General features: G+C 40.7%; 3 protein-coding genes across 4 annotated transcripts in view; 1 reads left to right on the top strand and 2 right to left on the bottom strand.

The window, feature by feature from the left end:
* The window catches only part of dlg2 (discs, large homolog 2 (Drosophila)), a 164894-nt gene extending 149705 nt beyond the window's left edge, over positions 1-15189 (bottom strand). The window contains exons 1-2 of the mRNA XM_030792097.1: positions 15021-15189; positions 581-638 (exon numbers count right to left, since the gene is read on the bottom strand). Of these exons, the coding sequence (XP_030647957.1) occupies positions 581-638; positions 15021-15189 (227 nt within the window). The remainder of the gene's footprint in view (positions 1-580; positions 639-15020) is intronic.
* Positions 15190-18094: 2905 nt separating this feature from the next.
* tmem126a (transmembrane protein 126A) lies at positions 18095-19621 on the top strand. Its single transcript, XM_030792871.1, has 5 exons — positions 18095-18188; positions 18538-18650; positions 18737-18930; positions 19017-19131; positions 19325-19621. Exons 2-5 carry the CDS (start codon positions 18544-18546, stop codon positions 19521-19523), a joined length of 615 nt encoding a protein of 204 aa, XP_030648731.1. The 5' UTR covers positions 18095-18188; positions 18538-18543; the 3' UTR covers positions 19524-19621.
* Positions 19622-22117: 2496 nt separating this feature from the next.
* On the bottom strand, positions 22118-24896 carry crebzf (CREB/ATF bZIP transcription factor). Of its 2 annotated transcripts, XR_004025966.1 has the most exons (3): positions 24728-24896; positions 23008-24126; positions 22118-22539 (listed from the first exon to the last, which is right to left on the bottom strand). XR_004025966.1 is itself a non-coding variant. In XM_030792824.1 (2 exons), the coding sequence occupies exon 2, from the start codon at positions 24064-24066 to the stop codon at positions 23284-23286; it is 783 nt and encodes a 260-aa protein (XP_030648684.1). In that variant the 5' UTR covers positions 24067-24126; positions 24728-24896; the 3' UTR covers positions 22118-23283. The 2 variants fall into 2 exon arrangements, 1 of the variants encoding a protein (XP_030648684.1); XM_030792824.1 differs by having other exon boundaries at positions 22118-24126.
* Positions 24897-25055: the final 159 nt, after the last annotated feature.

Below are 25055 nucleotides of genomic sequence, written 5' to 3'. Positions count from 1 at the left end.
ATAAATAAATAAATAACAGCCTTCAGGCCGTTTCTCCAAATGAGGGAGGAGAAAATTCTAGAAAACTCACTGAATTCACTTTCATTGTCCCAGCGGTGCTGTTTCCCGACGCAGTCAAGTGGCCACGGTCATGCGAGTCAGTCAAATGACTGGGGTGACTAAAGCGACGGCACACACGGATACAGTCTATCATTATTCCATTTACCACCCAAAGAGCCATGAAATGTACTCTCCACAAAACAAGGCAGAAAAAAAAATGTAACTTTCTGGATTTTATCGATATGAAATATGATCAAGGCGTTATCTCAAGTGATTTGAACCTATTTTTTTTGTTGTTTGTTTGTTTTTACAGTGATGTGTAAAACAAAGAATACTGCCAAGGACACGACGTGCGTTGTCGACCCTAAACGTGCATTTAAAAAAAAAGCTTTTTGACGCAATCAGTTTTCATCATTTCCCGTGCTGTGACGTAGCTGTGCTCGGTCGGTGAGCCAAACTCACCTCTTGCTGTGGAGAGACCTCAGATTTGGGGCTCTGATTTTGTTCCCATTTCTCTGCCATGTCCTTCACCTCCTCCAGCTTCTGCTCACAGCTCTTCTGGGTGTTCAACAGTGTTACTTCATAAAACTCTTGGATATCTAAGGGGAATACAAAACATTCATAGAGATCACTTACACAACATATTGCAGGTCCTTTACAATGTTGAAGAAAACTCAGATTTCAGATTAAATAAAAAATAAATAAATAAATAAATAATAATCCTTTTGTTGGCAATGTACCAAACTGAATGCAGGGGCAATTTATGAAAATGATTTTTTAGCATCGAAATGAATACAGAGCGAGCGTTGCTGTCATTTAACAAGAGACGGCAGCCACAACATGTAACCCAAGAAGATGCGTGACTCCCATTTTAGAAAGACACCAAAAAGGGGGAAAAAATGAAAAGGCTGACAAATTGTTCACATAGTTGATATTTGGGGGTGTAGCAGCACCAGGTGTGTATGATACTTCTGTCCCAGTATCAATGTCATATCCATTTCACGTCCTTTTGCCCCAAGTGAGGAGCAAATATATACAGTATATGTATATAAATCTACTCTATAAATCTGTCTATATGCAGGCTGGTGGTTTTTCACCAAGCATCATTACCGACTATTGTTATCACACAGAAAACGTATGCGCTCTCCATAATACATACATGTTATGTTGGTGTCACACTGTAAACAGGGAGAAATGCATGTCTTGTACTTGCCTTGATTCTACACTTTACATCTCAGTGTAATGAAAACACGCTGCTGATTACACAGTTTTCAACTTGGCAAAGATTAATGCAGTGTATAAAACTTCACCAAGGCTGTGCTTGTGCACGACAGACATACTGTTTACGTTATTATTATTGTCCATGAGAGTCTTAAAAACAAGTACAATTTCTTATGTTCTTCACAAGCTAAAGCAACACGGAATGTTACTTCAGAATTCTTAAGTCAACACATACTTCAAATGCTAGCAGCCATTGACCAGCAAATAGCATTTGCCATTTCTTAGCTTTTTTTTTCCTGCTGTGTCGAAAATGTACTAAACCACGACGACAAAATCGTTGCAAGACAGGGACCACGTTGTAAGTTTTGTGCACCATTTACTCAGTTCGGAAATACTGGGGCTAATGCTCTTAACCTATGCCCTTTTGAGCGGTCATTAGACAGCTAGCCTGTCTTTTCGATTTAAGTCTCTGTTTAATGTGACCTAGCGTGTGCGTGCACGCGAGTGTACGTGAGTGCGTTTGTGTTTTAAACTAAACTTCTACAATGCTAAAATGAGATTTCAGTTAGTCCACGACGGTACAGGTCAGCAGCGCAGCACGTTTCACAGTCCTGTATCATTCCGTCTCTTTCGTTAAATAACTACATCCAGCATGTTGCCGGTCCAGGCCCACACGCTATGTCGTTGGCTAATTTACACGATATGCAGGTGCCTCAAAATTGTCGTTTGGACAGAATTTAAATGAGCACACGGAACACTGCAACACCAGCCACAGATTCAAACAGGCCATAGGTCTGGCTTGAATCTGCCATCACTCAAGAGGCAGGTCCTTCAAACACAACGGATTTGGCCGTCTTCAACTCCAGGAATCTGGACTGTCTTTAAGTACCCTCTTTAATGTTCTCAAATGTCAAAGCACGCCCCAGCACATTCATCTCCACACAGACCAGCGCTGTAGCGGCTTCTCTCAGAGGAAGACTAAATCAGCATCACGCTCTCTGGAAAAATCTGTCGGATGAGCTGTTCTTCAGCATCATTAAAGATACTTAAATTGAAATTTTGGGCAAGTGGTGTTGAGAAGAAAATATGACCGTGGCGACGCAGAAAAGAAAGTTAACTGAACAGATCATGGTTAAATTTAGTTCTGGAAGGATCTGTAAAGACGGTATGAATCAGAGGAAGTGTGAAAGAGATTTCTTTTCTCTCTTATGTCTTCTTTTTTTTTCTATTATGGAGAGTTTTCTTTTATGGAGAGCGAGGTGAAAATGAATCAATGACACGTCCTTTAGTGCACTGTGATGGTACTTATAAAATCTTGGCAAGCACCGTTGGGGTATGACTGCTTAGTTATCCTTCTAAATAATTGCCAAGAGCGATGTTGAACAGAGACTACAGAGTCAGCCAAAATATTTAAACCAGTGTTCACGCGTTCACGTGGACCATCTGCAAGACACCGTTCTCCGTCTGGTCACAGATTTGAAAGTGACAGAGACATTAAGCCACAATGCATGCTGGGTAGATACAGCTTTCCTGTTTCCAATCCAGAAGCCATATGTCACGCTTACTATACATTTTACACACGAGTCATGCATTTTGCAATGTGATTAACAGTGCTATCAATTAGTCCAAAACAGAGCAGGAACAGAAGGGTGAGCTTAAAGTCTGGAATACATCGAGAAACAGCAGAAGTTTAGAAACCTTGACATTTTCACTGTTCAAAAAATGACATTTACTGACATTACCGCTTATAACTGATGCCTCAGCTCTGTGCAAATGGTTGGGTCATGAATATGTGCATTAGCAGTATCACTGAAAAAAACTACCCAGTGGTCAACTGCATATGGCTCTCCAAAAATTGAACATAAGGGGTTTTTTTTAAATGTTACACAAGAAGATACCGTTTCTTAAGCCACTGTCGACTTGAAACGGAGGCCATTTACATTTAAATAAGGGGTAATGTTTTGAATCTATTTACATGGCTGACCATGCTCTAATGATACAACAGTTCAGGGTGCAGTCCTCATAAATCTACATATTGCAAGCTCTTCAGTCCCAAAGCTGAATTACACAGAGTTAGTCATGAGTCATTACGTTGAGTCAAAAAAAAAAAAAAAACCACACACAGGGACCATTCATTCTCTGATTAACTAGATACAAACACAGGGTGTAGTTACCATGGTTCTTCATTTATGCAAATCCCCACTTTGAACAAGATGTCCGTGATACAATAGTTTTAGACAGTGAATGCCCAAGTTTCACCTCACTGTGATCGACTAACACAACACAATAACCTCACACATTTTCATGTGGAGAAACATCCAATTACATAAAACAAAATGTGATAAAACATAAATAAGAACAAATTGGAGAGAGAGAGAGAGAGAGAGAGAGAGAGAGCGAGAGACAGAGAGACAGAGAGAGAGGGAGAAGAGCAGAAAACAGAGCTCACTTTAAGGAAAGTAGAACTTACACTGAAGTAAAACTCCGTTAGTCTCCATAGACATGTTGAGTGGAGCCAGTCCCCTGGAGCAGTATTATGCAGTGTGGGAGCGCCAGATGCCTGTTCTAGCAGCATGTGAGCAGCCAGCCTAATCCGCCCCAAGGCCTCCTGTTCCCTCCAATTCAGACAATGACCTAACACCCCGCGCGGCTCTCCCATACGACAGCTGATTTTTGATTCAGCCCTCTGTGTCTGCTCATGCTCTTAATGCTATTAAAGAACTAAACAGCACAACAACACCCATAACGCCCCCCCCCCCCCAATCCACGCTAACAGCTACTCCCCCCCCCCCCCTTTCCACACTAACAGCTTCCTCCCCTACCCAACTCCCAAGTGCACACCACTGTTTTCAGAAGTACCCATGGTGTAAATCTTCAGACATAGAGAGGGAGGCTGGTCCTGATTTCTCTGTTCCTTCTGCGGGAGGTGTGCGTGTGAGGCTGACTGCGGGATGGGACAGGGCAGGTGGGAATGGTGTTTAAGGCACTTGGCCTCTAAATGAGGGGTCACCTCTGAGCCTTTAAGAACAGTTTACAGGGAGGATCACTTTAAGTGGTCAGTGACAGGACGGAGCGGACACGGCACACACTTGGATATTCTACCTAATGATCTGATCCAAGCTAAAAAAAAATTACCGGGTATTAAAACTCGAAATGTCTCAGACCCATCTGGAACAACACTGATATCTCACGCTGATTGGTACCGTATGTAATAATATGAATACGCAATATTTCTTCTGACTTTGAGAGTCACTATAAACTCTTTCAAAGTCTCTGTAGCGCTGGTAAATTTGTATTGCGAGCTAAAATATTTCAGTGATGTGTTTTCTCAAGAGACTGGGCTGTATTTTCATTCTTCTTTGTGCACAATTGAAGGTTACGACAGAAAAAGAGAGAAAAAACTCTCTCTGCAGGGGTGTGTTGTAAACAAGTTCAACCGTAAGGATTTCTGCAGAAACCTATAGACCAGATCTGTATAGCACTTCAGCTGTCTATGATACTAGGACAATGAATAGTAAAGGAAAGGGTAGTTTATCTCTATAATACTGAAAAAAAGTACATGTTTTCATTTATGATAGATTCTAAGATTCTAGAATTATACATGGCAAAATACCCCTCAATGAGAAAATGTTGTTGAGTTCCAATACCATTTTGAACCATAACTGCCACTCTGTTTTGCTTATGCACCTCTATTTTAGAACACGCTTCTAGAAAACTATAATTCATGGTCATGTAGAACATTCTACGCATATTGATTTTGTTTTTGCAGGTCATACAAGTATTCCCTAAGAACTAACTCAGGATTTGGTGGAGCAGAGAGTAGGACAGCTGAACCTGGAGATCCGACCAAGAGAGCAGCTCTCAGCTCCAGCTGTGATAGGGCCAGGCCGGGCTGGATGGGGGATTATTCGGGCTCTGTGAGGGCTTCAGAAATATGGAGCAATGTGTCTGCCAAACCGCTCTGTCACTGAGGCCAAGTGAGGATTCAGGTCACATGGCCCTAGGTCTAACACACACACACGCACACACACACACCTCACAGCAGGAGTAAGCTAACATGAGCGCCCTACTACAAAAGGCCATTGCAATCAGCCCAAACATATTAATCACATGGCTAACCTGGCCACGGCACTGCGGCAGAAAAGCAAGCCCAGGGAATGACTCACGCGTGTGCGCGCACACACACACTCACATACTACAGAATTTTTTTGTTGTTGTTGTTTTGTTGTTTTTTTGATAGAGCATGCAAACCTGTTTTCTGTACTCTATCAAAGCTCTAACTCTAACGGTGCTGATCTCTCCAGCTGAGGCAGCCAGCCATGACACACTCAACTCAGCTAAACCCCCATTCACACAGAGATCAGATGGAGTCTTTCCAATGCAGCAATGAATCCTAAATGCATCCTGCTATTTACTTTCTCTGTGGAATATCTCCTTAAAGGAGATATTTAGCAGAGGGGGGGTTGGAGAAAATTACTATGATACCAGCTCCTTGAAAGCTTTCTTTGACATTTAAGCAGGAGTATGGCTTGTTTTAGAGGATTGAAATTAGAGGAAAGCACAGGAGTCATTTTAACAGAAAAGCACAATCTTTTTGACTCATCTAAGTCAGAAAACACTTTGGACAATTTATTCCATAAGATAAAATGAACAGTAACGTTGAAACTGCTGCGGTCTGCAGTGAGTACACCTAGCACAGCGCAAAACGGACTTATGGGAACATATACGGCTCATTGTGGTTCACCCCAGTTTGACTGTGCTCTGTTCAAGCTGGAAAGACATACGTAGCTTTGAATAATAATGTTTTTCTTGATGCAACAGAATGATGAGAAAATCCACTCTCAGACCGCTGTAATTTAATAGGCTCTGAGAGCCTCTGCACGGTAAATGTTTAATCAGAGTAGATTGACTATGCATGATTACTCGACCCAAAATCCGCGTCCCAATCTGGCCCGCTCCAAACCAGTTGCATCCCTGTTAAACTGGCTCTCGCCATCTGTTCAGACAAATGCATTGTTTCTGAACAATCCGAAGAAAGTCAAGGCGTTGTTTTCCGCGAGTGGGAAAGTAGGATGCCTCCAACATACGCTGCATGTTGAAGGTCATGATATGCTACCAAACAGACCATGTAAAAAATAACTGCCAGATGGAAAATGTTTGATTTTCACGTGGGGCAAACAGAAAACGGTACCACCCAAAATAAGGCGCTAGATGCTGAAACGCTACCGTGGAGCATCCGCTTCTTATTCAGGTACGGGGAAGCGGTTTTTAAGCAGTGTTTTTTTTTCCCCGCTGGGTTTCCAAGGCAACCAAGATATTGGAACCGGAGAGATTAACTTTTGCATGGACACATGGGCACGAATGCATTCTCTCCTCCTCCTTCATCCTCTCGTTCTGTCTGTCAAACGCACACTGCGCATCAGCCGCTTTCTCCACACTTATGTAATGGGTGGGTAGAGTGGGCTCATCCCTGTAATCCGTGGTCTTCTCCAGGGAGTGATTATTCCTGCCTCTTCCTCAGCCCACAAACGCAATCTCCTCCGCATCCAAAGAGGTGCCAAGTCTACGCACACATTATTCATAAATTCGCTGTTCCACTCCTACAAACGTGTTACAACCACTCTACGCATACAAATGGTAATCCGTTTTTTGTTTGTTTGTTTGTTTTTTTTTCTCCCAGTGCAGATAAGGATCTAAACATAGAAGGGGGAAAAATGACTTCTGAAACATTTAGTATGATATAAAACTCTGTATTAATCTATCTCTACTGTCGAATGTCGGGGGACAAAGACCCGTTCTGTATTCACGACAGTAAATGGACACAGAGATACAGGCTACTTGAAAAAAACAGTCTGTGTAATTAAAAAAATGGTGGAGTCTGTCTGGAGACATTTGAAGAGCAATCTCTGTCAACAGTCGGCTTTTTGAGAGAGAGTAATTGAACATAACTTTTGTCCATCAAATAAAATACAATACCCACACTGTCAGTTTTAGAGAACCTCTTACAATTTGTGCTCCAGCGTGGATTGCAAAATAGCACACTATTGCTCTTTGTACTAACTTGTTTCATTGACAGGAAAAATAGCGCCGGCATCTCCACACTAAAAAACTAATGAGGTGATTCTCCAGTGAGCCGAGATGCATTGTGTATTAGACAATTGCTTGAGCATCGATTTTATATCCCACAGGAGAGACAGAAAGAAAGAAAGAAAGAAAGAAAGAAGTGTGATATAATATTCTGTCTTTAAAAAATAAAAAGGGGAGAAACGCCATGAAACATTGAACCGATCAGTTAGCCCGTGTGACATTTGACCTCTCTGGGAGCAGGGGGCACAGTCAGAGCGGATGGGGTGATTGGACGATACGACCGACACTCATGGATGGATGATATGTGCGATACACTGCAAGGCAGGAGATGGGCTCCCTTTGAACCCAAATTTCATGCCCCATCGGTGGCTTTGCAAGTGAAAATTAAAGTGGGAATGTTTTTTTTTTTCTTTCTTTTTCTCCCTCCACAAGGAAAAACAGACTGAGCTGCTACGGACTGACGTCTATGGAATCGTGTGACGTATTAGATGATATCATGTCCATGTCCAGTCTAATAATGTAAACTTAAACAGGACTTTTACGGCCATTTTGCTGTTTACTTATTTATTTATTTCAAAAGACACGAGAGAATGTCCTTTTTTTTTTTTATTTGTAGAGCTGTTATACTTTGCTTGGCATTTGCAGCTTAAATCCCAACTGTGCCTCACTTTCCAAATGAAATGCAGTTCTTATTGCCATGTTCCCTTGTGTGGGTGTTTCAGCCAGGATCACACTGCTCAACAGAGGTCACAGACAGCAGGCTACCTATGAAGTTTAATTGCTCTTTCTTCCAAACGTGTTATATCTTTTAATGACTTTGTATCGGGGTGAATGTATTCTAGCCAAGGAGTGTACGGTTAAGAAAGTTCATTCTTACAGAGTGTGAAAAGACACAGCGACCGGCTTCACACGTGTCAGAGGAAACTTGCGCTGGCTTCACTCATCTAGATTAAGATTTACGAAGGATCATGAGTAATTGGACACCTTAAATTGGTGGGGGGCGGGGTGGGACACGTGACACCTCTGATCAGATGTGTAGGATTCTAAGGTGGAGAGAGCAGTGACTGATCAAAAAGTGCACAGGTTCAGACTGAGGACTGTTAAAATTTTCTTGAAAAAAAAAAAAAAGCAACATCAACAACAACAACAACAATAAAGACCTCAGATATCCATATGCTTCTTACAGTGACACTAGAGCCCTTCCAGCTGCATGCTGCCATTTCCATGGAAACAAAGAGATTCCATTTCTCATTTGACGTCCAGTTCTACAGCAGAAGTACAGCAAACTTTTCTTCCTCAGTCCCTGTCTGTTTCACACGGTAGAATTTCAATGAAACCGTGCTGTACTCTGTACAGAGCGAGAGGTCCCCGACAGGAACCCGTGGCCACATAGCGTCATGGTATTAGGAAACCATGAAATTCCCCTCTTCATTTCTTCCCATTCTACTCCCGGGAGCTTTTTTTCTTCCTCCCCTAAACCTTATTAAAAATGCTTTTTTTTTTTTTTAACATATCGAAAACACGCCAACAAAGACGTGATCGATTAAGTGGTGGGAGCAGGAGGCGTGATGTTTTATTATGAAATTTTTGCAGTCTGGAAACATTATCATATATAGTAGCATTTGACAACAGAAGATCACTCTGATTTGCTCCATAGGCGATTGAAGAATTGTCAATTTCCCAAAGGGAGCTGTTTGTGTCTGCGAAGGGGGAATTCTGGGCATGAAATCTCGACAATGGCTCTGAAAGCAGAGGCCTTTCTTTCTTTCTTTCTTTCTTTCTTTCTTTCTTTCTTTCTTTCTTTCTTTCTTTCTTTCTTTCCTCCAGAAAGACTCTGAGAAATTAGAACAAATGGGGACTGGGTTCTAATGGGTTGTCACTCAGTTTTCTCATCCCTGTGTTTCTGCTTGACTGAGTTTCTACTTGATCATTCAAAGCCCAAGACTGCCCCCTACTGGGCAACCCTTTAACAACAAACATACACAACTACAAAAGAATCACAAATAAGTATATTACCTGGACATCTACGATATTGTAATCGACATTAAAGAGACTTGAAAAAAAGACATAACATGCTAATTTGGAAGGATCTCTTGCTCTATGTGGAAAAACTACCAGAAAAGTTCCGGATTTTATTTCAGAAGCGCACACTACAAATTGGGAACTGAGCAATGAGTAAACTGTTCTAATGAGGAGGCCAAACTCATGTAAATGTTATGAAGGAGGATGGCACAGTAAGGATGGTTATCATTTTCATATGATGATGGAAATATTAATGGCTCTGATTCTGACTTTGAATGTTTGGGTGTCCACGTCCTATCGTACACTGTAGAGTCATGTGTTTGTCTCTCTGCCATTATGCTGATAAACACAAGCCTTCAGAGTCCGCTGGGATACAGTTTAATCTTTTCAGTGCTCTATTTTATCATGAATCTGTTTAACAAACAGTCTGGAAATACTTTTCATGAGCAGGCAATTCCAAGGGCAGGCAATTCTGTTGTGCAAACGAGAGAAACATATCTATATATCAGTGGAAAACTATTACATCCCTCAAAATCAAAAACAGTTTTCTGTTTGTTTGTTTGTTTTTTAAAGGTACAGTAAAAAGTAGTACAAGACATTCATTACAGCTAAAGTCATATTCTGCTATATACTTATTGATACATATACCAATCCGAGTTCTCGAAATACAAGAAAGGAAAAAAATTTCTTAAGTTTCCACAAGATGGCAGCATTCTGACATCAACAGAACTGAGTCTCGTTCTGACGTGATATGATGAATATGTTTGCATCTTATATATTCACATATCACTATGCATTTATATTGAAGCTTTTCAAAACCTTTAGCGGTTTCTGTGAATGTTGACATAGACCCAAAATGGTGAAATATAATATAGAAAAACTCCCTTACATCATTATTACTAAAAGTGAAAAGAAAAGAAAAGAAAAGAAAAGAAAAGAAAAGAAAAGAAAAGAAAGATTAATATTTTTTCTCAAAGACTCTAGGAACTTTAAACACACTGAACTAACCGAGGTTACCAAAGAGAGTAAACACACCCCAGAGCCCGAGCAACATTATAAGGCTTCAAGAGTTTTACACAGAAAAAAGCGATCAATCTATGACTCCTCTCAAGTAAAAAAAAAAAAATGTTTCAATAATATTTTTTTTAAAAAAATCATTTGAACCCATGATGCCTGTGCTTCTTCTAGCACCTTGAGCCAACGTGCCAGCAGAGTTTCAAAGTGACTGTACTGACCTGTCTCAGAGCAGTCTGTGTCCCCCACTCCCACACAGCCTACACCCAGCCACGGACTGAGACCTCTCCACTATTACAGACATAGAGCTTCAACCAGAGAGGAGTGGACCCGTCATTCAGCGCGATTGACTAAGCCCACAGGCTAGCACTCTCAGGTCAGATGAGAATGTTTTGTGTGTGTGTGTGTGAGAAAGAGAAAGAGAGAGAGAGAAAGAGTGAGAGAGAGAGAGAGAGAGAGAGAGAGAGAAGGGTTGGGTCGCTATGCATGCCTCACACTGCTTTGGTTAAAAAGAGCGGGATTAAATGCAAAGCCCTGACAAACTCCCACGATGGCCAGATTATCATAGTGGCAGGGCCGGGACGTGTGATGTGGGAATGGCCCTAATCTCACTCCACCTATGGGACGAGGAAACCCTCAGTGAGTTCCAGCAGCTTCAGTGGTCCTGCCAGGTTCAGGTTGCAGTTCAAATCGAAGTTAATTATCAAGGACACGCAAGCGTACCGAAATTCATAATCACGAGGGTCTCAACAAATCAAAAAAAACAACAAAAAAACAAAAACGTAACAGCGGGAATTACAGGAATAACACCGGTACACGGCTCTCGGGAGAACGCACGTCCGTAAACGGGACTGGTAACAGAGAGCCCACTCTCCTCTCCTGCCTCCTGATTTTAGTGACAGCTGTCCCATGAGAGAGGAAATGTAATTACCATTTAGCCTTTGAGGAAAAAAAAAAAAAAAAAGGCCTCCAGGATGGGACTGTCTAGATAATGGTGCAATACTTGCCCTATTAAGGAGAGCAGTGTATAACCTTGTTCATCTGACAGTGACAAATAAGTCCCATTAAAAAATCTCTATGGAACAAATTGGCAGACGGTAGCGTGGTTCCCCACTAGGCCTCAGCAGTTCTCGGTATCAAACGGACTCGGAGAAAGAGGTACGATTAGGACCGCTTCCTAATGAGTTTACAAACACGTCCATCGTCTGCGAGCACAAACACGCTCAGCTCATTTACGCACATTACGTTAAAAGATTGTGATAAATGTTACAGATTTATGGTTGAAATAGTCCACTTTTGGCTTTCTGTTGGGGGGGGGGGGATTTCTTAGCCTTAGTTCAGTTTAATTTATTTGAGACGTTGTTGGTATCATATAAACATCATAAAAGACTTTAAAAAGAGGTTTATGTCTCTAACATTTATGTGTAACTCATTTAAGCATCCGATGTCATACACTCCTATGCAAATCCATTAAAGATTGTGTTTGAATGATAAAGCATATCTGTTCCTCCAGCACATAAACTGTGATAAAAGAGACCACGTTTAAAGGCAATGTGGATCTTCATCAGATCTGTCCAAAGGGTGTGGCTTCCTTCTTAGCATTGCTCAGCTCAACACTCATCCACACAAACACAGCATTCATCATCACCATATGGTTGGAGATGAGCGAAGAGATGGCATGCAAGACGAGACACTCCTGGCTCTGTGTGTGTGTGTGTGTGTGTGTGTGTGTGTGCGCGTGCGTGTGTGTGTATGTGTATTGTACTTTGTCTGGAGTCTGTAGGTTAAGTCTCTGATGAATCATAGATGGTCTAAGCAGCTAAGAGCCAGGTCCACTCTGTCAGTGATGAACTGTCACCAGTGCACAGACTCTGACCAGATTACATTCACTCTAATACTTCATAAGATGATTACATCTATTTCAGGAAGCGTTTCGTTCCGATGAAGGCTTCAGCGTTGTTTCCTGCAATTATGATACAGGAAGACAAAAGTTCCGAGATGCACCTGTAACACTCACTGGCAGAATCTTCAGAGTGAATCACCCGACAAAAAGATTCAATTGAATTCAACGTAACTTAATTTGTTTTCACCACACCTGTTTCTGTCACGTTTTTTTTTTTTTTTTTTGACAAGAGACATTGTCACAAACCAGCTTTTCGAGCCCCGAGACCCCCGCTGTATAAGCCTAAAGTGACAAGAGCAAAGGAAAAACCGCATGGAATCGGGCAGGAACCCTGAGAGAAACCAAGACTCAAAAGGAGAACAAGAACTAAGAACTGTAAGAGGGAAGAGATCGCGATTCAAAAAGAGACAGGGAGGTAGTGCATGGTCCAAAAATGATTCATGAAAATCAATGCATCCGTCCATATAAATATTTCTTGACGAATATTACATTCAGGCCTTGAACGAGTGAGAAACGGAGAACAAGGTCAGGAATGAGCCGGTTTCATTACGGTTATTGCTAGTGCTGACAGAACTGATGAATAGAGGTAGTTCATTACAGGACATCTGAAACAGGAAACAAGTCTGCTGCAGTTAACTGTCCAACGCTTTTGTTCATTTTCAACTACGGAGATTGCAAAATTTAATGAGCATGACCCTCTAGACAAAGCGCATAATCTGTTGATAGACACTTGATGGTCTGCTTTAGTCATCCTCAAAAGATTTCTCGCAGAACTTTTTTTTTTTTTGGGGGGGGGGGGGGGGGGGGTTACAGACAAGAAGAAGCCAAAACCAGACCTTGAAAAATGTTGTACACGTGCCACTATAGACCATCTGCTGTGGAATGATGTCTTATTTAAAGAGCATGTGGTAAAAGATTAGAAATATAATCCCCCAATTAATATCTTTTTAAAGGCATCTGTCTAAGCTTCATCCCGCGTAAGCCTTACCTTCCATGCATTAAGAAATTACAACTTGTCCCGATACATTTTAGCATATGAACATCTAATTGCAATTTTTCATTTCATTAGGGGGGGGAGGAGGGAGGGAGGGGTCAAACCATGAGCCGGCTGAAACGCTGGCCTGGCGAGCCACATTGTAAATGGTGGCTTGATTTATTTCCCTACCGGGATGATATTGGAGTGCACTGGTGGGGGAAGAGAGCCCAGAACGACTGAAGTGCAGTTCGTTCCGCATGGAATAAAACTGTAGTCTTCCAGTTAATTCATTCAGACCAGAATCAAGGTGACAGAGGAGTACCAGAATATGACTGGGATGACAAGGGCTGTTAGCAAAGCAGAGACTCTCACATGCAATCACGATGAACTCTGGTTCTAATGGTTTGAATGAAGCTCATTCCAATTTAAAAAAAAAAAAAAAGCGCAGAGGAAAAAAAAAAATAAAGAAGCCTGGAATTGATTTTTAGTTCTCTGGAAACTTAAACCTTGTCAAGTTAATGGCTGCAGTCTCATTACACAAATGACCTTAATCACGTCAAATTCTGTCAAAACAATTTGCCCTTGTGCCTACAGTAATATCAGCGCATTGTTTTTTAATTGAATTTTATAATACTGCTCAGAGGAACTTGTCTGAAAGATCATTATCGAACAAAAAACTTAGAGTTTACACTTTCTGCTTGACATTCTTCACATCCAGACTGATAGCAAACGTTTGTGAAGACACAACCAGCCAAAATAGTACACAAAAAAACTATCATTTCTAACTTGATGTTTAAACTTATTGTACCTGGTGGACATAGGACAGGAGGGTAAATACCTAACAAAAACACCCGCTTAATGTGTAAAACCCCTACCAAAACATAACTTAATTTAAAGAAGACACAGTATCCTGACAGCAGTGTACCTTCAATGTGTATGCCATTCAGACGAAAGCAGTCCAGTAAGATTTCATTGCATAGATATGAAGTCAGAATCTAAGGTGTCAGTTACTTGTGATTCTGTCATAGAAACTGAATATTTGACTTGATATCAAAACTTCAGTTACTGGTTTACCTCATGTCTGTTTTCCTAAATGAGGTTTGGAATAAACTGAACATGTCAAGAAACCTTTAAGATAGACATGAACATGAAACTTAATCTAAACTTTGATGGTGCAATAAATGAATAAATTGATAGAGTACATGTCCTGTGCATTCAGGCACGTGGTCCTAAATCAATACGCTGTTTTTTGAATCATTACAACAAACACAAATTTCAGAGGGAAAGCTTACACAGTGCATATTAAAAATACCACAGGCACGAGGAGCATCTCCTGCCATCTCAGCAAGGTTAAAAATAACTTTATTTCAGGGAAAAAAAAAAGTCCTAAAACTGCAGAATGTGCCCACTGCTGGAGAGCAAAACGTTGGTTGAGAAAATGTGACAAAAAGCACGGTTTGCAATGTGACCTTGACAAAATTCGACAGTGTAAGACTGGTTTTACTCTGCTTCTTTAAAAATGCTAAATGTAAAAAACCACATGTCTAATGGCAATTTAGAATTGATCTTATTCATTATGGAAAACACATAGAGCAAAATATTATCATTACAGAACAGGTTTTGGTCTGTCGCAACCCAGCTAAACATTCATTAAAAGTCCTCACTCTGCTGAGAACAACAAAAGCATGTCACAAACAGGTATAAATGTTTATGTAACAGCTTTACAACTTACAACAATGCATTCCCATATGAACTCACCAATGAGTGCTTGAAACAGACTACTTTTGAAGATTCCCATCACTCGTAAAATGGCAGTTTTTAGCTGTTGTTCCTCTGGTTTCTGCAGTTTGGAACAGTAGTCCTCCAACAGGCCTAAAGCCCGAAGCGTGTCTGAGGAGAGGGAAGATTGAGAAAGTTTACCACTCATTGGTACATGAAATAACAACACTGAAAATACAATTCAGTTGTCAAATGTGCAGCCTGTAAATACGCAAGTTACGTTTTTTTGTTTTCTTTTTCATACTGCACCAATTACCTGGTAATTACCACATGAGGTAACAGCAGTTTAAATTTAACAATAGTATCATTTTACTGGTTAAAGCAGCTCCAAAAATGAAAAAAACAGAAAAGAAATACAAAATAGATTAAAAAAAAATACAAATACACATTAAATAAATAAAATGCATGTATAAAAATATAATTCAAATATTGTTACATTGCACTGTCATGCCACATAATGAGTAACAACGCACTCCTTAACACACACATTTTAAGCATGCCTATGGACGTACAGTTACTATTTGTACCAACACAGTAATTATCTGCGCTCTCAAATAAGCATGTAAAAGTAGTTATTAAGGAAATACAATAAAAACTTGGAATGTTCATTCTATTTCTACAGATCTAAGCAAACTGCCTCCACAGATCATTAAGGTAGTTTTTTTAGGTAGATTTCATAACCTAATTAGGTTTTGATTAGGTAACGAAAATGCATATTGTCTTGTAATGATGACATGACAATGCTGAATGCTACAGTATGGATTCCTGCAGGAGAAACACTGTAAGTATAAAAATATCTGAGATCATCTGAGGTCACACCAGTGCTAGGCACTCTTCAGTCTATTTTTGTACAGCCCCCAGACGCTGTAAAATGTAATTATACTGTATTTGCTCAGTTGTGAGTAAGAGTCATAGCCATAAAAATTAAAAAGGGAAAAGGATTGAAGAAGGTTATGATAATTACAGAATGCTATGTTCCAAAATCTACATCCACAAGGCAAAGCGGGAATAAGAAAAAATAATAAAATGATTCATACGTTTCAAAAAAGTATACAATGTTCTAAGTCTGTGGCTTTGGCGTTAGGAATTATTGCTTCGTTTTTATCTGTCGCGTATTCTTACGTTGTTTAAATGTCCAGGAGTGCTGGACACATCATGACGAAAAGTGGTTTTCTGTTCGGCCGCATCCATTGGTAATTACAGAACATTTGACAAAACAATCAACCAATCAGTTCCCAAACAACCCACCATGCAAAGGGGCTGCTGGACAGTAGGCGTATAAGAAATGATATAAATGGGCTTTTCTCACCTTTTTTTCTTACTGGCATTGTTGCTTGTTTAAGGTTTTTGTAGCATAGTCACTCTTTAAACAACCGACGAAAGCATTAAACTTCATTTGTTTCAGGGATACAAAAGTCAAAATATACACCGGAGACACACCGTGTCATTGGTCATCTCGCAAGGGTAACTGTAAAGTCACATGAAAGGTAATTAGTTGTCGGGTACAGGTGTGTAATAAACGTCGCCACGACTCGTGCTGAGATATTTCCAGGACCACAACTTTTCGACATGCACTTTCAGCACGCAGGTTCCAATGATCTGCAAAATGACCGAATGCAGAATCCAGTTGATGCAAACTGTAAACGGTTCCACTTTGAAGTAATTCATGTTTAATTCCAAAATCAAACGAACAAGCTGAACAACGTGATTATGACCTTCATATCCTTGGGTCCAGATAGATGAGTCCGTCGTTATGGCTTTATAATTACGCCGAAGGTATTTCCGAGCTAGGTCAAAAGCAGAATTGCTCTAGGCTGCGATATGATTTCACTGACGTTATTTAAAAAGGACTTTCGTTTATTCTAATGACAATCCCCCGTGGTTTTAACAGGGGATCCAGGGAGATTCCATCACTTCTTCAGTCACTGTCCCGGTGTGTTGACTATATCCCTCCCATGTGATGAGCATGGATTTAAGAAAGGAAGCCAAACGCAGTTTCAGACAAACATTTAAGACAAGGTGTCATTCTAAGAAAATTAAGGTTAGATGGAACCCCTGCACAGCCGTGATGGTCTCAGTTTGAAGCATGTCATTTTCGACTTGATTTTCAGCCAAGCAAAACTAACATTAACGTTAGCCATACACTTGACCGTTATGAAGCTTACATTTTATTCATTTAAAATGTCGGCAGTCATACACAAAACATTTTTAAAAAAGAAACCCACAGTAACTTCGGGTCAGCATGATATTACATCTACACAGAACGAAATTAATTTAGCTTAGTAACAGGAATAATGTATTACACTGATTCGGGAAGCATCACTCGCGATTGAGCAGCGAGGGCGGAAGTTGCCCATTGACTTTATTCTCTAACGACAGTTTTCATTGAACATATGGTGGTTTGTAAAGGTAGGATCTTTCGATATGCAAGACGATATTCTGACTGGAAAATTCCATGGTACGCACAGTCATCACGACTCAGATTACAAAGTGAGTTAACGCAAAAGACTACAGACACTAATACCAGTCAGCTACCGTACTGAGCTAACCATCTACCCATGCCAGAGGAGCTCAATTCACTCAAAACATAATAGTCACTCGGTGCGACGCCTATCGGAAAACACCTGCAAGTTTCAGCTGGCTGACAGAAAACGCGTGGCTTTGCAATTACCTTTACAAATGTAATCATAAGAAATATTTTTAAGAAGAATCGTCTTCCAATATGCGACTGAAATGCGATGAATTACTTTATTGCTTGTCCATCCCATCATTACCATTCCTCTGATTTCATAGCATGTTCAGCGGCACCTACAAGCCTTGCAGACTCTCCGTGGTGAGTGAAGGAGCAGTACCAACAGCATCATTACCAGTTTCGCCTTAGCAACGGGGAGGCTGGTTACTATTTGCCCGCCGTGATTGAGGGAACTTTAGATCCAATGGCTTTCGACGTTTTTTCTTGCCTGCGTGCGTACTGACCAATAGAACTTTAATTTGTTTCCCGTCGATCGGGTTGAAAGTTGAACTTCACACGTGATAAGACATGGCTGCGCCCTACATCAGACATCGGCAGGTGGTGTACTAGAATGAAATTTAAGTAGTATGTTATAATTTAATGTGAAGACAGTATAAAGACGAGACACCCGAAAAGTAAGTACATCCTGAAGAGTACATAAGTAGCGCATGCATACGCGTGGAAATGTTTCAAAGACGTTTTAAGCTGTAAGACAGAATCGTCAACAAGCTATCAAATAGATCAGTGTTATAAAGCAAAACGCGGAACAGCCTTGCAAGCTACTAATTTGCTTCACAAAGTTCACTGTCACAAAAGAAAAGTCATCCTCGTTTGTTTTTGTTTCTGAGAATGAAACGAACGACCCCGTTGTCGACATAAACGTGTGAGGTTTGAGTGCCCTACGTCGTGATAAAATGTCTGCTGTTTAAATTAACCAAAGATAAGTCCGAGTCACCGAGAACACGTATTCATCTCATCGTGTAGGTCAAAATGACGGATGACACTGTCCAGTCGAAAGACGCTGGTCAAGCAGTGCCCAAAGCAATGATAATGGAGATGCTGAAAAATAAATTTGAAAAGCTACCAGAGGTAGACAGGTATGTCCAGTCATGTTTGCTAAAATTCGTGCGAGCATGTTACCATCTTCTTCAATCATTTGATAAAAATGTCACCACATCCACAGGAAACTTCTTACATATGGCTCATTGTATCTGGGGGGCAACGCATCACTTGTTGGACTGATTGCCAATAGTTTTTACCGGCGGGCACTCAATGTCACCCAAGGACGAGTAACCTCAAGCATTCCCATGGCTGTCTTGCCCTTTTTAACAACTGTTGCGTTATACAACGCAGCTGTTACTAACCCTTTGTTGTCAGGTGAGTTAAAAAATAAAGTTGAAAATACATTATTAAAAGCGTGGAATTGCACTGGAAATGTGGTCAGACTGCGGTATCTCTTGCAGGAGATCTCAATTGTCCAACTTGTGCCGTTACCAGAGGTGCGCTTGTAGCAGTGGCTGGTGGCGGTTTATATCCAATTTTGTTGGCTTTACCTGTTAACGCTGGACTTGCAACCAGGTACGTATTTAAAAACAATTCAATACTGATATCCTTGATGGTCCTGTTTTTATCGCTTCATGGCTTTGTTTTTTGGGGAGGCTGTGTAAATATCTTTACCGAAAAAAAAAGGTGTTTCTATATGTTGGCATTGTCTATGTTTTCGTAGAACTGGGAATAATATGTGTAACAATGGTCCTTACTCATATTTCAGATACAGCACTGCTCCAATGCCTGAGACAGGTAATCTGTGGCGCTTCTGCGTGAGGCTTACCGAGCCCATTATCAAGAAAATGGGTTTTGTGCTGGTACTGCAGACGATATTTGGTACTTACTTGAGCTCTAAGCACTTCGACATCTTTCTGAAAATGCTCAAGTTAGCAGAAGTAGAAATCGAGGAACTTAAGGATTAAGCAGTTCATTTCTTTTTGCTTTCCTGTGTAGCAAATGTAATACAAAATACAATGTACTTTCGCTGTAAACTTGTTTTGGGATTTTTTAAAAGCATGTATACTTTTAAAATACATCTTTACGTCTGATCATGCCATCACTAAGGTGATATTGTGTGGAAGTGTTCTGTGATTCTGCTTAAATTTTATTGGAAAGTCATTTGGTGAAATTTGAAGTCCTGTGTATTCTGAGCCAGGCCTGCACAGCAATGTAAGAGACTTCATCCAGGTGTGATATGATTTCAGTCAATACAGAACAGAGCAGTTAATACATAGCTACAAACACTTAAGTCATTAGAGACATCTTTTAAGACATTTTCTCAAATTCCATCATTTCACGTCTGTGGATGGAAAATATCATCTTGGGTGAGGCTCCAGGAGGCGATAAGCCTGACTGACTTTGTATTAATTGGTGTTTATGTTGCAATAAGGTTGCGAGCCGGCCTCTTTTGGCATGAGCCACACATGCACCCACCCTATTGTGAGAGATGAGTCATCTTGCCATAGGAATTCTCAGCAGACATCTACGTGTGCCCCCCCCCCCCCCCCCCGCGAGGATGCCGATAGTATGATATTATGCCTCGGATCTCGAATCACCGCACATAAGAATGTTTGTTCAGTAGTGTGCCCATTTGCTTTTCAGCAATTAATTATAGTTCCTGGCATGGAAGTGTGAGGGGATCACTCTGGTTACCATTCCCTGCAAAACCCAGCGAACTGAACATTCTTTGTTAGCAAAGCTCCAGCCAGATATGTCCCGACAACCACACCCTTTTCAGCCTCAGGGAATTATTTTCATTTAGCCATAGGCGCCAAAAAAATAGGTGACTGGGCGTGGTCGGCATTTTCACACACACAATGGGATATTAATTGCTTAACCAACTTGGGAAACAGACTTCTTTGGAAGCAAGTCCTTATAATGTGCTCTGCATCACCCATTTCCTTGTTTTTATTTTGGCAAGTAGATGATTGGCTCTTCAATAAGAACAGGGTAAACTTTTGTGTATTACATGTGTCACTATGACTGCAAGCATTCTCTTATTGCCCCAGGAGAGTTTAGCAAAAGGTCAAAGGATCAATAGAGATGATGCTTACACTACTCTATACTATATACTGTCAATTCTCAGCCATGCCAACACGGCGTCATTCTGATCTCAAAGTATTAATTAGTTAGTTCTTGCTATTTAAAAGCATTTTCCTCAAAGTATTTGTGCAATTGCCACCTTGCATGCTGTCACAGGATAAATAATGTGGGGATAGAAATCACTCATTACAATGTCATTATTCCTGCTGTTCTCTCATAATTTTAGAGTATAACACTATGACAAAGATTGAGAGATTTGAAGCCACTCAAGTTACAGCATTGTGTGACTGGAAGGGTACCAACTGCTACTCGGTACTCAACCCTGATCAATACCTTAACTTCACATTTCTCATTTTTCTTTCTCTTTTGGTTCTGAAAACCACATCATGCTCAAAAGGAGTTTCTCCCATTTTTCCACATTTCACTTACCTTGAGAAAGCGCCATATTTTGGTTGTTGCATTCCACAGGTTTGCTGCAACTCAGAGTTCATGAAGCCAATGAGAATAGATTTTACCCTCAGTGTGCCACAACCCACAGTCCATTGGGTTTATTTAGAAAGCTGTTTACTTGCACACTCTGTTCACCTTAAACTCTAATGGGACCTCTTATCAGCCTTCTTAACTGAGGACTACATCGGTGCCTGATACCATAACTATACCCATTTTGACAAACCATTTATGGGGCTATACAGTACTCTGTTTTTGAATGGACATGGCTGGGGTTTAATGTAGCCAACTGAAAGCGAGTACATAACACTTGAAACCAGGGGGTTACGTAATATATCTGAGACTACATTGTACTACTTTAATGTTTTTGGTGACAAGAGATTCAAAGAAGAGAAATCCTTTCATAGAAATGAACTTTTTTTTTTTTTCAAACTGTCCAATTCAATTCATTCTTCTCAGGTTCCAAAAGACACACTCAACGAGACAGGTGTTTCAATCTATTTTCAGATTTGTAAATCAATTGACTCAGAGGCTGAATAAAAACATACTGGAGAGGAGATCTAAGTGAATGGACTGGGAGAGCTGTGGCAAGAGGCTTTTCCCGGTAGCAGCTTCTCCAGGGTCGAAAAGCTACTGGTCCAAAACACAGCCTGTGGAATGCACCAACAAAGCTCTCTCAAGACATATCAAGTTGGTGAAATGGGGAAAACTGAGTGGAGCTTCTTGCTTTTTTGTTTCTTTTTTCCCCCCCGCCCAACCAATATCACCCCTCTTTTTCCTCTTAGCTGAGTGGAAAGACTGAATTTTGGCTTCAGAAAATGCTTGCTGTTTAAAAGAGAAAGAGAGAGTATGCATTAATATCAAGATTGAACACAAATTTAAAGCACTCCAAACAGATGAACTGCATGTTCAAAATAATGTTTATTATCAAACATTGTGATTCTCATATCCCTAAAACAGACTTTGGACTTCAAATGCCTTCCATTGCCAAAAAAAAAAAAAAAAAAAAAAATCATCCTTAGTTCATTCAACAAAATACAAAACCTCAACGAACTCATACTACAAAGAAAAAGAAATAGAAAGAAAAAGATCACCTCTGAAAATAAGAAGCCTCGTTGCATTTGTGCGTACAAGCTCATTTCATTCCATCTGAATTTAGTTTCATTTGAAGTGCTTTTCTTTTTTATCATCACATTCACCAAGAGGTGCCAAGACGCTGTCAAAATATTGGCTCTGAATAAGAAATATCCCTTTCTCTGTACAACAGACATGAGCTTACACTCAAACAGCAGATATTTAGCATATTCCATTTCCAAAAGGGTGGGGTGGGATGGAATACTAGTGAAAAGCTTTGAACTTACACCATTTCTTGTACTACCTTTTAACATATACCAGGCCAGGGTGCAAGCTGCTGGTCCCGTTTCTTCTGCCTCCCCCACAGCAATTCCACTTTGGCATAAAGAAAAATAAGGGGCCAAATGAAAAACATTCTCCAAGAAAGAGATGACGTTTCACAAAGGGTTATCGTTTAAATGAGGCCAATCGGGGGGGGTTGGACCATTTCGTCCTTTCAACCAATTACTGTGCTCATGCACCTGAAAGGTACAGCAAACCCTTTGTGAAACGTCACCAATCATTTTTATAAACAAAAGCCTACAGTTTTCAGCGTGAACTAGACGGCTGCTGTCTCGATATTTTACTCTAATACATCTAAGACAGTTACAGTCGACAACGTATAAGCAAAACGAAAAAGGAAAAAAAAATCAAAATGTGTGAAAATATTTTTTTTTTCTCTTCATTTAACTTTGTGTGTCTATTCATGATTAACGTCATAATATGCTTTGAAATTGAACAAAAAGCGCAGCTAAAACATCTCAGGAGAACCATCTGAGCAGTCTTCTGTGTCTGGATCCTTACCATGGAGTCAGGTGGGCATGGATGTTGTGAAACCCTTTCACCCAGCATGGCGGAACAACCACCTAGAAGAAAACTAATCAACAAGTTTAGCAGTAACTTGAATTCAAAGGCATTGTTTTAAGATTTTACATACACACATGCCATTCAGGACCTGCACATATTCATAAACATTTGAACATTTTTTGCTCTCCAGCAAATGTGCTTATGTCCCCTTGTTTTAGTTCAGTCTCAGGAATTTCTCTTTTTTTTCTCAAAAGAAAAGACAAATACTTGACCCTACATTTTAAGCGATGTGCTCGCACTTTCTGCACATTTAGTGCAGAATTCCACCGAGACATGGTCTTTGTCCACGTGCAAGCAGACACCACCAGCTGCATCTTTCTCCTCCGTCTTCATCCTCTTTCTCGGCATGGCATAATCGTGGTCGTTCTTGTCAGACCCCTGGAAAAGCGAGGTAGAAAATTTCATGCCGTTCACACCACTCAGTCTAGACAGCAGTTGAGCTAACATGCTCTCGTTGGCCAATACGGCTCTCAAGTACCTAGTCTCATTCTCCAATTCTTCCACTCTCTGGTTTAGATGGCCATTCTCCTGCTTAAGAACCCGGTTTTCTGAAACAAGCGCTCCAACCTTCCGCTCTAAACCATTGACGTATTCTTTCTTCCTCAGACGATTCATTCTAGCAGCAATGGCATTCTTATTGATGACAGGCCCAGACGGCTTCTGAAACTTGGCTCTCTGGGCCGAAGTAGTCTTCTGAGATGAGTAGACGTCAACCTGTAGATCTTGACCTCTCGGATTTCCACCGAACTTGTCAGTTGAACACTGCAATCCAACGTCGTCGAATGCAGACAATACATCGTCGTCAAGCTCCCAACTAAAATCATCGGAAGTTAACAGGTCGTCAAGCTCCAGAAAACTGGTCTCACTCCCACCAGGTAAAGTTTGCTCAACTGTGGTCACAAGCTCGATCTTTGGATCATCTTCACTTCGATGAGCACTTGAGTGCATTGCTTCGACGTCACTGGAAGCAAGACGCCCTCTTTTTCTTGTGATCATGTTTGACGTAAAAGCTTCCGTTTTGTTACCGCCTGTAACTAGTTCTTCAAAACTGAGAACCTGAAAGGAAACAAAAGAAATGATTGCGTTACGCAGGGTATTTGAGAAGTTCGTCAACATCAACGACCAAAACTGTTAGCTAGATTCAGGAACACATAAGCATAGCCTCTTAAAGGTGACGTGGCTAGCAAACGTAGATTGCTAATGTTATAAGCGATCAAGAGGCCTTGTCTGCAGTAACTTTCACCTGCGTTCTGCCTATTCTCATTAAGCAAACGGAGTTCGTATCTTTTGGCATAACGTCGAACTTCTAATTCAAGACCAGATTAACTAGCCGACCATTTGTAAACACGAGGCGTTGGCCTAGCTAAATGGTCCCGAGGAACGTAGCTAATCTAGCCAGCGCTGGAAAATTCAGCTTAGCTAACCTAGCTAAAAGTGGTAACTAATACCTTCAGTATCCGACAGACTGACACAGTAAAGTCGCAAAAGGTTTCGTTTCGCTAATGCTGGTGGTGCAGTAAACTAATGTACCTGATGACAAATCAATCAAGTTCACAAATCTTCGGACCTTGCGTAACTAAGCAATCCTATACGCGAACGTAGCAAATGCGCACAGGATGACAAAGCACTTTTAACCTCAGGAGCTATCTTTACTTACCAGTTAAGGTGTTGTTTCGATTTGTTGATGTCTATTTCGAAGCTGACTCAAAAACAAAACGAACACGACAGCAAACGCTTCTGGTTTGTTTGTCCGTATGCAGGAAAAAGAAGGAAAACGGGCAAACACCGACGAGAGAATCTACTTCGTATCGCAACAACACCGTACTTTCCTAAAATGGCGCTCCTTTAGAACGTTTTCCTTTCGTATGATCGTCTAAGGGTGGGGTTGAAACCAGCAGGGGCATACTGCCACCTACTGTTTTGGAGTATAAAATGGCCGGCGGTCTAAAGTAAAGATGGTTTAGAATTGTGGCCTATCTCAAAAT

The sequence above is a fragment of the Chanos chanos genome, chromosome 15 (genome assembly GCF_902362185.1).
Source record: "Chanos chanos chromosome 15, fChaCha1.1, whole genome shotgun sequence".
Classification (NCBI taxonomy): domain Eukaryota; kingdom Metazoa; phylum Chordata; class Actinopteri; order Gonorynchiformes; family Chanidae; genus Chanos; species Chanos chanos.
The sequence above is the reverse complement of the archived record's forward strand: the minus strand, read 5'-3'. Positions and strand labels throughout refer to the sequence as shown.

Coding starts and splice junctions, on each gene's coding strand:
- tmem126a (XM_030792871.1), top strand. CDS start 18,544: ATGACGGATGACACTGTCCAGTCGAAAGACGCTGGTCAAGCAGTGCCC. Junction 18,651..18,736: donor AAGCTACCAGAGGTAGACAG/GTATGTCCAGTC, acceptor CCACATCCACAG/GAAACTTCTTACATATGGCT. Junction 19,132..19,324: donor AACGCTGGACTTGCAACCAG/GTACGTATTTAA, acceptor CTCATATTTCAG/ATACAGCACTGCTCCAATGC.
- crebzf (XM_030792824.1), bottom strand. CDS start 24,066: ATGATCACAAGAAAAAGAGGGCGTCTTGCTTCCAGTGACGTCGAAGCA.